Below are 14,220 nucleotides of genomic sequence, written 5' to 3' on the forward strand. Positions count from 1 at the left end.
TAAACACCGTCACCCTCCTGCTTGGCGGAACTGGAACATCCACTTGTTTGTTTTGATGTAATTTACAATCCAACTCTTGGGCACAACTGAAATGATGGGTTAAAGATGGCGTTTCCGAGGCGACCCAAGGTGACCGGCCTGCGGAAAGTCTTTCCGGGTTAGTTCCGACTCAGAATCTCTGTTTTCCGCCTTCCACTGTGCCTTCTGACAGCGACGCAGGCCGAGTTGATCTCAGATGTTGCCAAATTTCGTTTTGAAGTGAATTGCGACTATTTATATCATTGAACAATATCAGCAGTGCTTGATGGACTAATTGGAAGCACTCAGAGGATTCCCGATGGTTGTTGATCAAGCCTGACTGGTATTTTGCTTTTCTCTCTATTTCAAAACAACTGAAGCCAAATTGTCTTTAAAAAAAGGACTAGTGTCCTTGAAACTTCCTGTCAACTAAAAATATTGAAGCTGACAAACAGTGGTCGTTTGTCCTGTGATTTCAGACTGCAGCAAAAAATCATTAGAATCATAAAGCGACATAAGCATGTAACCATCGATCTAACTACAGAGTGCAGAGGTGGCAGGCAGCTGCAGATAAAAGCACCAGTAGTTCCTGCCGCGTTGTTTCAAAATGTACATTTTACACAGACAAGGATCTAATTTTGCAGCACAGCTGAACACAACTGGGTGCAGGATGCATGCTAATCCCTACTTTCAAGGGGACCGGAGATATGAAGTGAACCTTATGTTACAGCAGATGTACAGCACGCACAAAGCCAAAGCTGCAGCTTGAATATATTTAATGGGGCCTTAGATTAAAAAACTGTTGTAATTATGGAAACGGATGACGGTGAACGTGCTACTGACCAAACAAAAGAAAGAAGCTGCTACTGAGTCAGCGTTTTCTTGACCCTTCCAGTTCCCTAGATGTTTCTGTGTTTTTGGTTCGATGCCTGAAATAAGTCAGTGGTTAACATTAGCTTAAGAGATTTAAGTGAAGTCACGTGACCGAGGTGTACTTTCATTTAATGCCTATCATTTGCTTTTTACTTTTGTCGACTGCATTCGTGCTTCAAAAACTCATAAAAGTGGTGTTCATCAGTGGAGATGATCTTGCTGAACAAAACGTGTCAGTATCATAATCACTTGTTTGCCACAGAACTTTTTTTAAACTGCTTTTTGCTTTGAGAGTCACTGCGATGCTAAAACACATCATCCACTTTTTAACAGGTGAGTGAAAGAAGATCACGAGAGGAGGAAGACAGTGAAGGCACCTCTTTCTTGATTAATTTGACTTTGTTCCCATAATCTGTTTACAACCTCCATGAAGAGGAGCTCCAATTAAAAGAGTAATAGATACCTAAGGGTTCCCACGATTGGTTGACTTTCTTAGCAATCAGTAGAAGTTGATTAGATTTCTTTGTATTTACGAGCCGTCTGTATTAGGTCAGATACGAGATATTTACTTGTATACAGACCACGGCTTGAGAGGGAGGTGTGGTCTCAAGAAGATAGATGAATGTCAAACATTTGTTGCATTTGTAATATATTTAAAAAAACAACAGTGGTGCGTCAACATCACAAACCAACGTGCAGATTGATTCAACTGACAAAGAACCTCAAAGGCAAATATGTGAAGTCTTGGGAGGCTATATCCCTCCATCTATGACCTGGATGGAAAGTAACACTACAAAGCAGCCGTGTTTCTTGCTTTGTGTATCAAAAAGGCTGAAGGCTGGTTGCCTGGCAACCACTTTTTAAAAGTTAGTGTCGAGCCCTGCAGGCTGTCATAAAGAAAGATATTTAAAACTACAGCGTTGGTGTAGATGAAGTGGCCCCTCATAAGATTCCTGATGCAAAGAGAAGTCTTGCGGTACTTTGACTTCTGCAAGTAGAAGCATCGTCACTGTAATTCCATAATTTGGGAACATCAGACAGATGTGATTCCGAGTTTCCCTTCAACACCGACACTGAACTCTGACAGGTTTTTGTGCTACTTGCATCTCCTGAGCTGATCTCCAGGATCATGACACAAGACTACTGCAGGGATGTGCTCTCTGCCGCTGGAATTTAAAAATAATCAGCTCACGTCAGTCTCGAGACGAAAGTTCCTCAGAACTACCGAGTGATGAAGGAGTTTTAAGCTTTAAGGGAACCAACTAGGTGTAACAAACATCAGTGTGTTTGCAATGGTTCCTGTTATTATTTCACAAAGAACAAAGCTTCCCATGGGGATCAAACCCACTCATGGTGTCCACGGCAAAATACGTCATTACGCATTCTGATCATCTATATTTCATTTTGAAAGCTTAAGGCGAAAATGTGAATGTGAAGGCATTCAAGTTCTGGTATGTTGGTTAATTCAACAAAGTATAACACAGAGTTAGTCAGATAACTCTGAATAATTTGAAGTCAGCATTTTACATTATTTAAATGATTCTGAGTGGAATAATAATCAAATGGATATCATTTTAAGAGTAGGCTGAAGACTTGACTCTTTGATAGCACTAGTTGTTAGAGCTGGCTCAGGACCAGCCCTTAGTTTAGCTGCTATGGGCCTAAACTGCTGAGGGACCTCCTCATATTCACTGAGCTGCCTCTCTCCTCCTCTCCCTCTTCATCTCCATCATTCACATCCCATTAATGCTACTAACTTCCCAGGAGTCTTTGTGCTTTCCATGGATTGTGTTTAAACCCAGACCGTGGTTGTGCCTGCTGACTAGTCCCTGTTCTACACTCACTGCTACTATTATTAATAAGTTACATTTATATTATTCTGCTGCTATCTGCAGCGGTTCAGTAGTAATACGTTTCTACTATTGTTTCTGCCATTTCTGTTGCTGCTGCTCTTACGTATCATTGCCACTCACCATAGCCAGAGGGATGATGGCCTGAATGTCTCGCTGCACCACCGTCAACTCGGTCACGACCTTCTCTGAATCTTGAGGCGGGTTCTGGCCCTTGTAGTCAATGTTCCAGTTGATCCTTCTGGTCACCGACAGGCTGGTGAAGTTCTCCATCTCGAAGTCCAGCTGCATCACCTCAACGTTGCCCAACACATCGCTGCCAGACCATAAAAAACACAAAAGCAGAATTTAAATAAAACCCACACGTCAGTTACAGTGCGTATGTATACACACACACACACACACACACACACACACACACACACACACACACACACACACACACACACACGGGTCATGAAGATATTTTTACTTGAGTTGAACAAAGAGATAGTAGATGGTTGTCAGATTATGTATATTAGTATGAATTCAATTATTCAAAGTTATATTCTACATCTGCACATCTGAAGGCATGTCTTTCTGTGGAACATGAAATACAAAAAAAAACAAAGGCATCAGGTCACATACATATGCATTTGATTAACTTCAGACAAATAACACCCTGACTTGATTATCTTGCACTAAAATGACGGAAATTACTGTTTAAAGATTGATAACAGCATTCTGGCTGGATCAATATCTTGTTCAGAGAAGATTTCAGAATACAAGTCAATGTGTAGCCTCTTGGCTTCCTGAGGAATCAATGTTTTACATTCAGCAGAGCTCTCACGTCTCTCAAGTTGTCGGCCACATTCATCGATAAAATGAAAAGCGGTAACATTTCGTTCAAAGCGGCTCCTTCGGTGTGATTGGTGGATCTCAGACTGACAGACAGCTAACATGCCTCTTAAAGGTCACAGCGTCTCCGTTTACGACTCTGAGCTTCATGACTGGACCACCGACTTCCCTTTTGAAATGTTGCCGTTCATTCCTCGCATACATTTCATCACTTGATGGGGAAAAATAAGCAGCGAGCGTAGTGACATTCACCCTCACAGTAAAGAGACAATCCCCCATTAGCGGTTTGGTTAATATGATTTTGTTGTCCAGCCATTTTGCTAAGTGGTTTTCACATCACACCTTTCTTGATTAAATTAAGTCAAAGTGAAGAAGCTGAAACTCTGCTAAAGCATATTAGACTCTGAATCATTCTCTCATGCTGCAATTTAATACCATCGGTGCCATAATCCCTTTATAAACTTTCTTTTTTTTTTTTGTCTGGTCAGAAACCCTGAATACAAATCCTTCTGTAAAGACTAAAAGGATTCTGGGAACCTGGACCGAGCCTAACTAATGATATATCAAGAGCAAAATTAAATCCATCTCAATCTGGCCACCGTCTCCCATAAGTCCCCTGCTTTTCACTCTCCCGTTGCCGTTTCATCTCCAAAACATTGGAACATCTTTGACGGCTACAAATGGAGGTAAATGATCCACCCAGGATCAACCCCTCAAGAATGTGCTCATATGCAATGAAATGTAAGTCCAACTCATAATGATGAGTACATTTCCCGACCCAATGGCCAGAATAATAAATAAATGCTGCTGTACGTTTCTTAAAACCACGTTAAAAGCTGATTGTTGACCATTTCTTTTGTTTTTTTTGCGATACAACTACAGATAAAATTGTATTTAATTTCAGAAATGCACACATGGTTCACATTGTGATATGAGCAAACCCATGAATAATATTGTACAGATTTATACATATGAATGCACAGTATGACTAAACTTTTATTATTGGATCATGTTTAGTCTTTTATAATGTTTGTTTTACTTAAATACTGAAAAAGTCAATACTGCCCAGCAAATATTTCAGAATAAAAGCCTTGTTTTTTGAAATGTGAAGAAGAGTTGAGAATAAAATATATATTAGCTATTATTCATGTCTTTACATGTTCAACAGACACAGACATGGATGCTGTAGTTTTGTTACTGGTATGATGTCAATGCACTGACTGAAGATCATATTCAATTAGGACTGTTTTTTTGGTGAATGCAATTACATTTCCATGATGACTCATGAATTAAATTGTGCTGAAAGAAACCAACTAATGCTGTGTTTTTAATTTTCCTCTGTTTTCCGTTGTCAAGAGAGACGCTAAAAGTGATGAGAAGGTGAGAGTTTTCTACTTCTGCTTATGGAGTTATCGTATGCTATGAATTAATCAGCGATGGTCTCTGAATTTGAGCAAGTCTTGTCAATAAACAATCACGCTCCCTAATCCCGCTAGCTAGCTTCCATCTTCAGGCCCGGGTGTGGAGTTTGTTGTGCAAAAAGGGGGGAATTGCAAATTTGTATCTGCCTCTAACTTTCAAACAACCATAATTGAACCTGCTTTAGATTTGCTTTGGCCCAATCAATAGCTTTTTGGTTGGTGAGCTGATTGCTCTGCTGGCTGTGCATGTGAAATGTTTGAGCATTCTCTGCTTCTCTCCTCGGGGTAACTTCAGCTTGGGATCTCCGTTTTTATTATTGCAAATGGGCGATAATGACCCTTTTGCTTTGAAAGTCTTCAACAACATGAAACCGTCTCATCAGCGGGGAAAGGACACATTCAAAGTCTCTCCACCTGCGACTGAAGCGCTCGCCGCCTGTTCACAAAAGCAAAGAGCCGTCCAACCGTTCAGTCCGAGAGGCTTTTAATGAACGCCGGATCAGACCACGTCTGCGAATCCCCCCTCACTGAAAACAAACACCCGTCGTCCGTCTGTGACACTAAAGCTGTCATCAATTACCCCCCAGTGTCGAACCGGCTGGAGGAAGGCAACACGATGTTCGCCGTGCTCCGGTTTGGGTTGGGGGCACGTTTTTTGTTTATCAGTGGAGAGAACATTGTAAAAGAAAAATAATAAGTAGAACAATGACATTTCTCCTTCACATTCCATGCAACGAGCCACAGTTACACTTGCGTTTTAACACTGTTATTTGGACATCGGACTCAGTGATGTGATATTTACGGAAAAAAACTTCCGTCTGTCCGTCTGCACACGCTCATGTCACCTTATCTGTTTTCGGTTTCTTACTCTTCGTGTTATCTGACAGCGATAATCAAACCCACGTACTTACATTGGTGAAGGTTTTCCAGCTCCCGTAGCTGCTACGTTACAGTACGTCTTATTACATTCCCTCGGGGGGCATGTCGATGGGATTACAGCGTGACCTTTTCATCAAAACACTAAATTATGCATGTGTTAGCTAATTAATGTCACCAGTTCCGAAGGTTTCAGAGGGAGAAAAAAAAAGAAGAGAATTATCACTCCACAAGGAAATGTTATGGTGAGCTTTCCTGTACCCTGTTCTCCATTATCTTCCATTGTTAAATTGAACAATTTAAATATTTCATGTATCTATTCCCTCCCGATGTCATAGCAACTCATATGATGATTACAATAATGATAAAGATGTTGTCGGACATTTTCAAGGAAGCGGTGGTTGGTGAAAACTTAAAATGAGAATGATTTGATAGCAGAGGCGGACAGGAAGGTAGTAAACATGACTACAAGAAAAGTCCAGTCTCTCGTCCATTACGTTAATGATGCACTGTCTGTCAGAATAGCAGAAAGTATATATTTGAAAAGCCGTAGCTCGGGGCCTTTCTAGAGCTCAGGAGGATTTCATTCTTTGATCAGGGTTCTGTTTGAACTGATTAACAAGGAGAGTTCATCGGATGAAAGCACTGCAAGGCAGAGTTAAAACAGCAGAAGAACAGCAATGGTAACCAGAGGGCTCCGATGGTTCTTAACGCCGATATATACTGTATATACTTGTAGTGCATCGCGTTCATTTATCAGGATTTATCATCACAGTAACGTTGGCCAGGTCAAAAGAATGAACTGTAGTCCATTCCCTTCCCTTTGACTCTACAACTGTACAGTGACTGTGTTTTGGGCTCCGAGTGCTGCCAAAAGTTACACTCACTACTGTTCCTGAATGCGTCATGTGTAGACAGTGGGAGTTTTAAAGCGGTATTCTCAATTACTTTTAACTTCAGGCAACAAAACAACTTGGTTAGGTTTAATAAAAGAATGTGTTTTGGATTAAAGTAAGTATTCGGTTTCCACACGGGACATGAACAACAGTCTCCTGGGTGAAAGTCCGGTGTTTGACCCAATCATCCACCTTGACCTGTTCACAACACACAGACTTTCATTAGAAATAGGAGACGGGGTTGTGTTGGTAGATGGATTTCTGAATTGGGAAGGACAGGATCTTTATGCTAAGCTAGGCTAACCAGGTCTGAGGTTAGGAATGAGGTTGATGATGATGATCCCATTTCACTGTCAGAAGATAGATAGATCGATAGATAGATCGATAGATAGATAGATAGATAGATAGATAGATAGATAGATAGATAGATAGATAGATAGATAGATAGATAGATAGATAGATAGATAGATAGATAGATAGAGAGGGTGCTGATCATTGTCTATGATGGATAACAGTTTGGCCTGAGACCAGAGTACAGAGCCAGCCTTCTTGATGATTTTATCAAGTCTGTTGGCGTCGCTGGCTCTGATGCTGCTGCCCCAACACACAGCAGCAAAGAGAATGGCGCTGGAAACAACAGACTGGTAGAAGTCCAACATCTTGCTGCACACGTGAAGGATCTCAGCTTCCTCAGATGCTGCTTAAACTAACTTCCAAGCAGATAAATACTTCTGAGCAATTTGTCTCCCCAAACAGCACAAGGTGTGTTAACTTACCTGCTAAATTAACTGCACACTATAATAAACTTTGTCCCTTGAGTGTGGAAGCAATTTATGTAAACATCCCCTCGAGAACATCTATTGAAACTAATAAACGTCAGTGATGATGGAGCTGCTTGGAAAATGAGATAAAGGGAATGAAAGAGTTCAACAAAACTACATATAAAGAAGATTCACCATTACGATTTTAGATCGCCAACATTCTGCAAGGAAAAGGAGGCGAGATGTGAAGGGGAAAACTACACTCCCACACACTACATTAAATAAGTTTCAAGGGCAACAGATTTTTTTTCTAGGATTACGTTTGCTCTCGACGTAGCACAAATGAAGTCTGCAAAGGTCGGGGTCCAAAAACACAGGACTTTCACCCAGGAGATTGCTGTCCGTGTTGCAATTTTTGTGCCGTGACCAGGCGGTGTGAAAGGAGATTACGTCTGTCCTGCAGACGTTTTTACTCCCCGTTTAACAGTAAATTATTCAGAGCACACAAAAAATGACTCATCTTATTATTGATCGCTTATTTCTGTATTTCAGCTTTTCTCAAGAACGTTATTCATTTAAAAGCCATTGACCACCATCAAAAATGCATCGGTTCGTGTGGCGATATCAACGAGCTGTTGTGAGAATGGCGATCTTCCAGATGATGAGGGGGGTGAATAATTCCAGTGCTGACTAAAGAGTGATCTGATGAAGATGAACAGGATATGAAGAGAATAATAAAGAGATGGGGAGCGATGACGAGATCAACAACACGGCCCGAAGGGAAAACGCTGTCACCTCATTTCCTCGCTTTTAGATAATTTTGAGTAAACAAAAGCAGATGTTCAAACAGAACCGGTACTCAGATGTATTCGCCAATGAGATGCAAAATGAAGCGGTTGTGTGTATATTTGTCTTTTGTTGAGTGTGTGTGTGTGTCTTTAAACAATGCACACTTCCTTGCTTGCTGCTTCTTAAAAAGACACGTGAACGAGAACTATTGAACTTGGAAATCATATTAGAGTTCTGCTGTTTGCTAAATTGAATTGTGTTATTAGGGGAAGAATTGCCTGGAGAATTTGTGTATTTTTGAGATCATTACTGAAAAGTCGGGGAGTCTCGGGCTGCAAAATAAGAGTAATAATAGGAGTATTGTAAAAATCACTGGATGATGTGTTAATGGAATTTACTTAAAGCCTTTGCCGCTTCCCTTTGCTGCAAATAAAGACTCAATACAGCGTGCATTTCCACAAGAAAATCTTCAGAGGCATGAGTGCTTCTTTTTAATGTCAGAGATGTAACGCTCACATTCAATCAAAACCTGATGGGTCCGTGACTTCATAACTCCCAGATGCCTAGGGTTCGGCTGTTTGGCTCTAGGTGGTCACAGAATTGACTGGGCCTCTTGACAAAATGCAGCATGACACATTGTTTCTCTATCCATGCTTGACCCCCCTACTGGATATTTCACACACGGTGACAGGGTGGCAAAGCTTACATGACACGGGTCACTAAATATAGAGAGACGAGGCTGCCACAGAGGCGCTAACAAGTAAACAAAGGTGAGGCCGCTCTGCCGTCTTCCACTCTGTCAGTTTCTCTCCCCCAGCCACGAGGGAGTCCACAGGGAGGCAAATATCCAGACCAGGAGTCCCTAATGTCTCCGAAGGGCTCTGTGATAACCAGCCTGACTCCCGGTGCTTCAGGCTCTTAATGAATGGAACGCGTCCCGTATTGTGATTTATGGTTGTAAATATTTAGTTGCTTTCTCTCAGTGGAACATGATTCATTTGCACTGTGTTAATGTGCAAGCAGCTGCGAAGGCCGGCTCACTCCACTTCCACAAACAAATTTATTTTCTCAGCCATAGTTGCCTCCATGCAGATCGCTTTGTTTTCTATTTGCTGACTTCAGTCGGTGGATCGTGGTGAACGCTGCTCCAAGCATTTATCACTGGGAGTTTAAACATTTAACCCTAAAAAACAAAATGTATCTTTCTGAGGAAGAAATAGTCACTACGAATGTTGCAGTTGAACGGTTTTAAAATGTAATAAATAATAATAATTATACATTAAATATTGGATCAAATAAAGGAAAACTGTAAAGTGTGTATGAGTGCACACCAAATTAAAGCAAGATTAAAAATAATAATCCTAAAAAAGAAAAAGATTGATAAAAGGGGGATGTATAGATGTGTGAGGTGTGTGTGTCTGAGTGGAGGACGTCAGTGTGAGCATGCCTGCTCCTGATTGTAGTTAGACCTGTACTAATGAAACCAAAACATCTCTTTCATCTATCAGATGATTTAAGACACCAGCTACACTGCACATCACTTAGCAACTCCAGTTTCACTATTACCATAAAGTTGCATTTACCGTGGAACCTGCCCAGACAGAGTCCATTACCGTCCCGTCAGATGCTACAGGACTGTGATTAGGTGTTTTTACTCCTTTGAGGAACTTAATTACCCCTTCTCTCTCAGACGAGATCTCATCTCAAAGGTATTTTAATGCCCCCGGTCAAAAAACGTCTTCCTCATCACTCCGCGCAGACTGAATTAACCGCTAGATGTAGTGAGACGGAGCAGATAACATCTCCATTCATTTAAGGCTGTGCTTAAAAAAAGGAGAGGGTGTGTTAGTCACTCTGCTGTGTGGGCCAAGGCTCTATTTTATCTTCCCGAGCCTCCGGGGCATTTACAGAAGAATGGCGTACTCTCTTTAAAAAGCTGCCTTTAATCAGAGAGTGAACTATGACTGTTACATGTGTGTTGTTAAGGAAGTGTGTGTGTGTGCGTGTACGTGCGTGCATGCGTGTGTGTGTGTGTGTGTGTACGTGCGTGTGTGCATGCGTGTGTGTGTGTGTGTGTGTGTATGTGCGTGTGTGTGTGTGTGTGTGTGTGCGTGCGTGTGTGCATGCGTGTGTGTGTGTGTGTGTGTGTATGTGCGTGTGTGTGTGTGTGTGTGCGTGCATGGCGGCAGCGAGGGCAGGAATCAACAGCTGCAGCGGTTTGGTGAGAGGGGCCGCGGTGCGTTCAGGCCCCGGGGCTGTTGACTTACCCCTGTTTGGCTGCCTTGTTCTTGTTCACATCGATGGTGGTAATGGAGTGCTTGGCGCCGGATTGAATCTCCCAGTCCACCTTCCACTGGGCGTTCTTCGACTTGGTCTCGAGCAGGTTCACCCCTTTCTTCGCTTTGACCCTGCAGAGGAAATGGCAAAATGGGGTGAGGGAGGGGGGGGGGGGGGGGGGGGGGTAAGAGAAAATGGGACGAGTCAATTTTATTAGAGGGCGAGTTGATTTACGAGCGAGGTCAGAGGTGAGCGCCTCCCTGTGTGCAACAGACCTCCTCCTTGTATGGCGTCATGGCAAAAGCAATCCCAGAGATGAATCAATAACAGAGATGAATGAAGATGACAGTGGCGATGATACATGAGACCGGGAGGCAAGGACTGCTCCTGGTCCCGGGGTCCACTAACGCTTTCTGCAAAATCTCATCCGCCGCGGTTTGCACGGCACCGAGCGTTACATTAACCGCCGGCACCTGAACGCCTCCAAGTTCAGTTCGCACGCTTCACGGAAACCACTAACGAGGCGTTTCATAGAAATAAGGTCGGATTCCCCAGAGACACAACATGAGAACACTTGAATGATTCCCTCGGCTCCTCGGGGAGAACCTGCTAAACGGGGGGGGGGGGGCTGGTTGGGATTCACATGGTTTGCTCAAGGACACTTCAGCAGGGGTGAAACCCCTCACACTCCCACATGTATTTCAAGCAAATCGCCACAAATGCATGTACATGTGAACAACACGTTACATCCTTATGTGAATATGACTCAAGAATCCTCTTACATCGTATCTAGGGAATAAATAATCACATCCTGGCTCACAAATCTAAAGATATGAAAAAGATTCAAAAACCCACTTACATCCTAATTACCTGAGCAACATGAAAATATAGTTTTTTTGTTGCAAGTGTTGTGTGAGCTGTTGTGAAACTGGGTTGGCGTACCAGTGCACATACAAGACAACACTTAGATGCATTAATAATGTATAATTTACCCACAAAAAAACAAACATGTACATGGTTCCAAACCTGTCTGCTGAGAGCCGAGAAGCTAAACACTTAAAAAAAATTGCTTCAAAAGGAGGAGAAGAAAAGAGGATCTGCACAAAACAACCAGACCGGCTGCTCCAATGTGCAGCAAGTTTTCTTCCATTTCTGAAAGAATATTCAGGCCTTCATTCACAGCCTTTCACAACTTAAGATATTTAGCTGCAGCGTCCAGATTCAGATCGATGTGGATTTTGAAAAGCTGTTCAAACTGTGAAAGTAAGAGAAGAAATGGCTTTTGAACTTGTATATTGATGATAGCGCACCGTTAGACCAAGAGGTTGTTCAGATCAGGGATGAATAATTTGACATTTCTGTCAGCTGGGTAACAAACCAGTCCTCGGTGACTCTACCTGCACATGATGTCCAGGTTTCCTCACAGAATACAAACGAGGAAAAACAAAAACAAAAGCCCCACAGTGATGGTTGTGATTGTGGTTATTTGATCACAGAGCCACACCCGACTCCTGCCCTGCTGCATGCTGGAGACAGACGGCGCGTCCACAGACATACAGAGTAAATATGAGATTATTGATCTGATGATGGGTCTCGTTTTCATGAAATAGGAGATCGAGATGAATTATTAACATATTTGGCTTTTGTTTGTCTGCCTCGTTCCTTCCAGCCAGTTCATTAAAAAACAGACTGCAAGCCAAGTTTAAAGGTCCCATATTCTCATTTTCAGGTTCATACTTGTTGTTTTGGTTTTCTGCATGTTTAATATTCAAAAAAGACATTATTTTTCTCTCGCTTTCTGTCTGAATAGACCTCTATCTGAAAAGCACATTCCTTGTTTGGGTTGAGGCAACACAACAACTTGGTTAGGGTGAGTAAACGACATCGTTTGGCCTAAAATGACTTGTTTTTTCACCCATCCATCTCCCAGAACTTGTGTTACTCCAAAAGCAAACGTTATCGAAGACTAAATGCATTTTCCTCGAAATGTAATTCTCTAAAGGGAGGTCCCTTCCGTGAGCATTTTGCATCTTTTACAGTAAAGAACCGGCTTTATAATTAAAGCAGACGTGACTACTGTATTAAACACTCTATGATAATGATGTGTAGAGTATCACACTGGGAGGTCCAGAAGGTCGCGCTGGCTGGAAAATAAAAAAGCCAATCGCGGCAAATCTCCGGGGATCTCGATGATTCTGCCTTTACAGGAACCTAAATCCTATTTTTCTCTCAAGCGTCTCATTTACATTCAGCTGAAAGTTTGAGCCCCCCCGCCCCCGCGACATCTTCCAGATCGTTCCATTTATTTCTTTGACAGGTAAAAATTCTTCAAGTCCCACTGAGGTGTTTCCATTTGCTACGCTAACCTGCGCTCAGTGCATCGGCTACTCATCCATGATTTGTGAAAGCAATTGACTTTGAGCTGAAGCCGTCTCGCCTCCTTCAGCCACAGACAGACAGGCACCCGGCTCACTCACAGTCCGTGCTTCACTGTGGTCGCCAGCGTTCCCAGTTTGCTGCAGATTTAACACGTGATATAGGGCTGATATGAAGACCAGAAGACCCCCCTAGGGGTCGTGGAGCCCCTGTTGCAGATCTATGGTGGAAACTTCACCTAGAGATCCTCCTGTCTATGACAGATCCTTTCCAACTTGTCTGCAATAAAAGGACGTTCTCACAGGTTGCAGCTTGTTTCTTGTTATTGCAGCTCTTATTGTCTTCTTTCATCAACCCCCCCCCCCCCCCCCATGAGAGAAAATACAGTAATGACTTCATACAGCTCCGTCAAAAGAGAGATGAAACAGAAATATGTAACGTTTAAGAAATCACCCTGATCAAGCATGTTGCCTTTGATGTGAGTTGAAAAGGGGAAACGTAACACCCTCAGACTAAACACTAAATGAGGTGACCTAGTTGCCACGGTGAAAATACTGATAATTATTACACATTATTATTATTGTTGCCAGTGCATTTCCCGGTCAACCCTGGTGACTAATACTTGGATTGATATTCATTACCGACACTCACCAGCGGCTTATAAAAGCCACTAACATATTCATCATCATCTCCTTCAGAGAGTCTGCATATTGCACAGAACCAACGTATTTAATCAGACCCTCCTTTTTCGCCGCTTCCGGTTTTAAATTTCAACTTTTTTTTTTTTTTGCACTGCAAATGAGAGGGGATGAAGCGATCCCCCCGGGGAGCACCACATGAGTCGGGCTCCTATTGAACAGTGTTAATGCTGATTAATGAAAGAGCATCGCAAATGGAAAAACCTTCACAGCAGTATCCAGCAATAACACACGCCCTAAATTCTCCAAACGTCCGTGAGCCCGGCTGCTGCTGCACAGACAAGAGGGGAGTGAGAGGATCCAGCTAAGACAGAGCTATTACTTACTCATTCCACACAGACGCCTTCTGCCATGGCAACACCTATTAGACTCCGAGCCGGCAGGCCGACTGCTAAACAGGAGAGCTTTGGTCAACACATCTCAGGCTAGATTTCTGAGCTGCGCTCCTCAGTGGTAATCGGAATCATCTAGTTTTCATCATCTACAACACAGCGTGATCAATCGGTAATCGATAACAAAATGACTTCTTCAGCTGGCTGTGATTTTGT

The 14,220-nt window shown here is 42.5% G+C and overlaps 1 protein-coding gene across 2 annotated transcripts in view; it reads right to left on the reverse strand.

Moving 5' to 3' along the window:
- tmem132e (transmembrane protein 132E) overlaps positions 1-14,220 on the reverse strand; it is a 306,329-nt gene that overhangs the window by 43,538 nt on the left and 248,571 nt on the right. For both annotated transcript variants that reach the window (XM_084029247.1, XM_084029246.1), the window contains exons 3-4: positions 10,589-10,729; positions 2,865-3,057 (exon numbers count right to left, since the gene is read on the reverse strand). In XM_084029247.1, the coding sequence (XP_083885373.1) occupies positions 2,865-3,057; positions 10,589-10,729 (334 nt within the window). The remainder of the gene's footprint in view (positions 1-2,864; positions 3,058-10,588; positions 10,730-14,220) is intronic.

Source organism: Eutrigla gurnardus (assembly GCF_963514095.1).
Source record: "Eutrigla gurnardus genome assembly, chromosome: 15".
Classification (NCBI taxonomy): domain Eukaryota; kingdom Metazoa; phylum Chordata; class Actinopteri; order Perciformes; family Triglidae; genus Eutrigla; species Eutrigla gurnardus.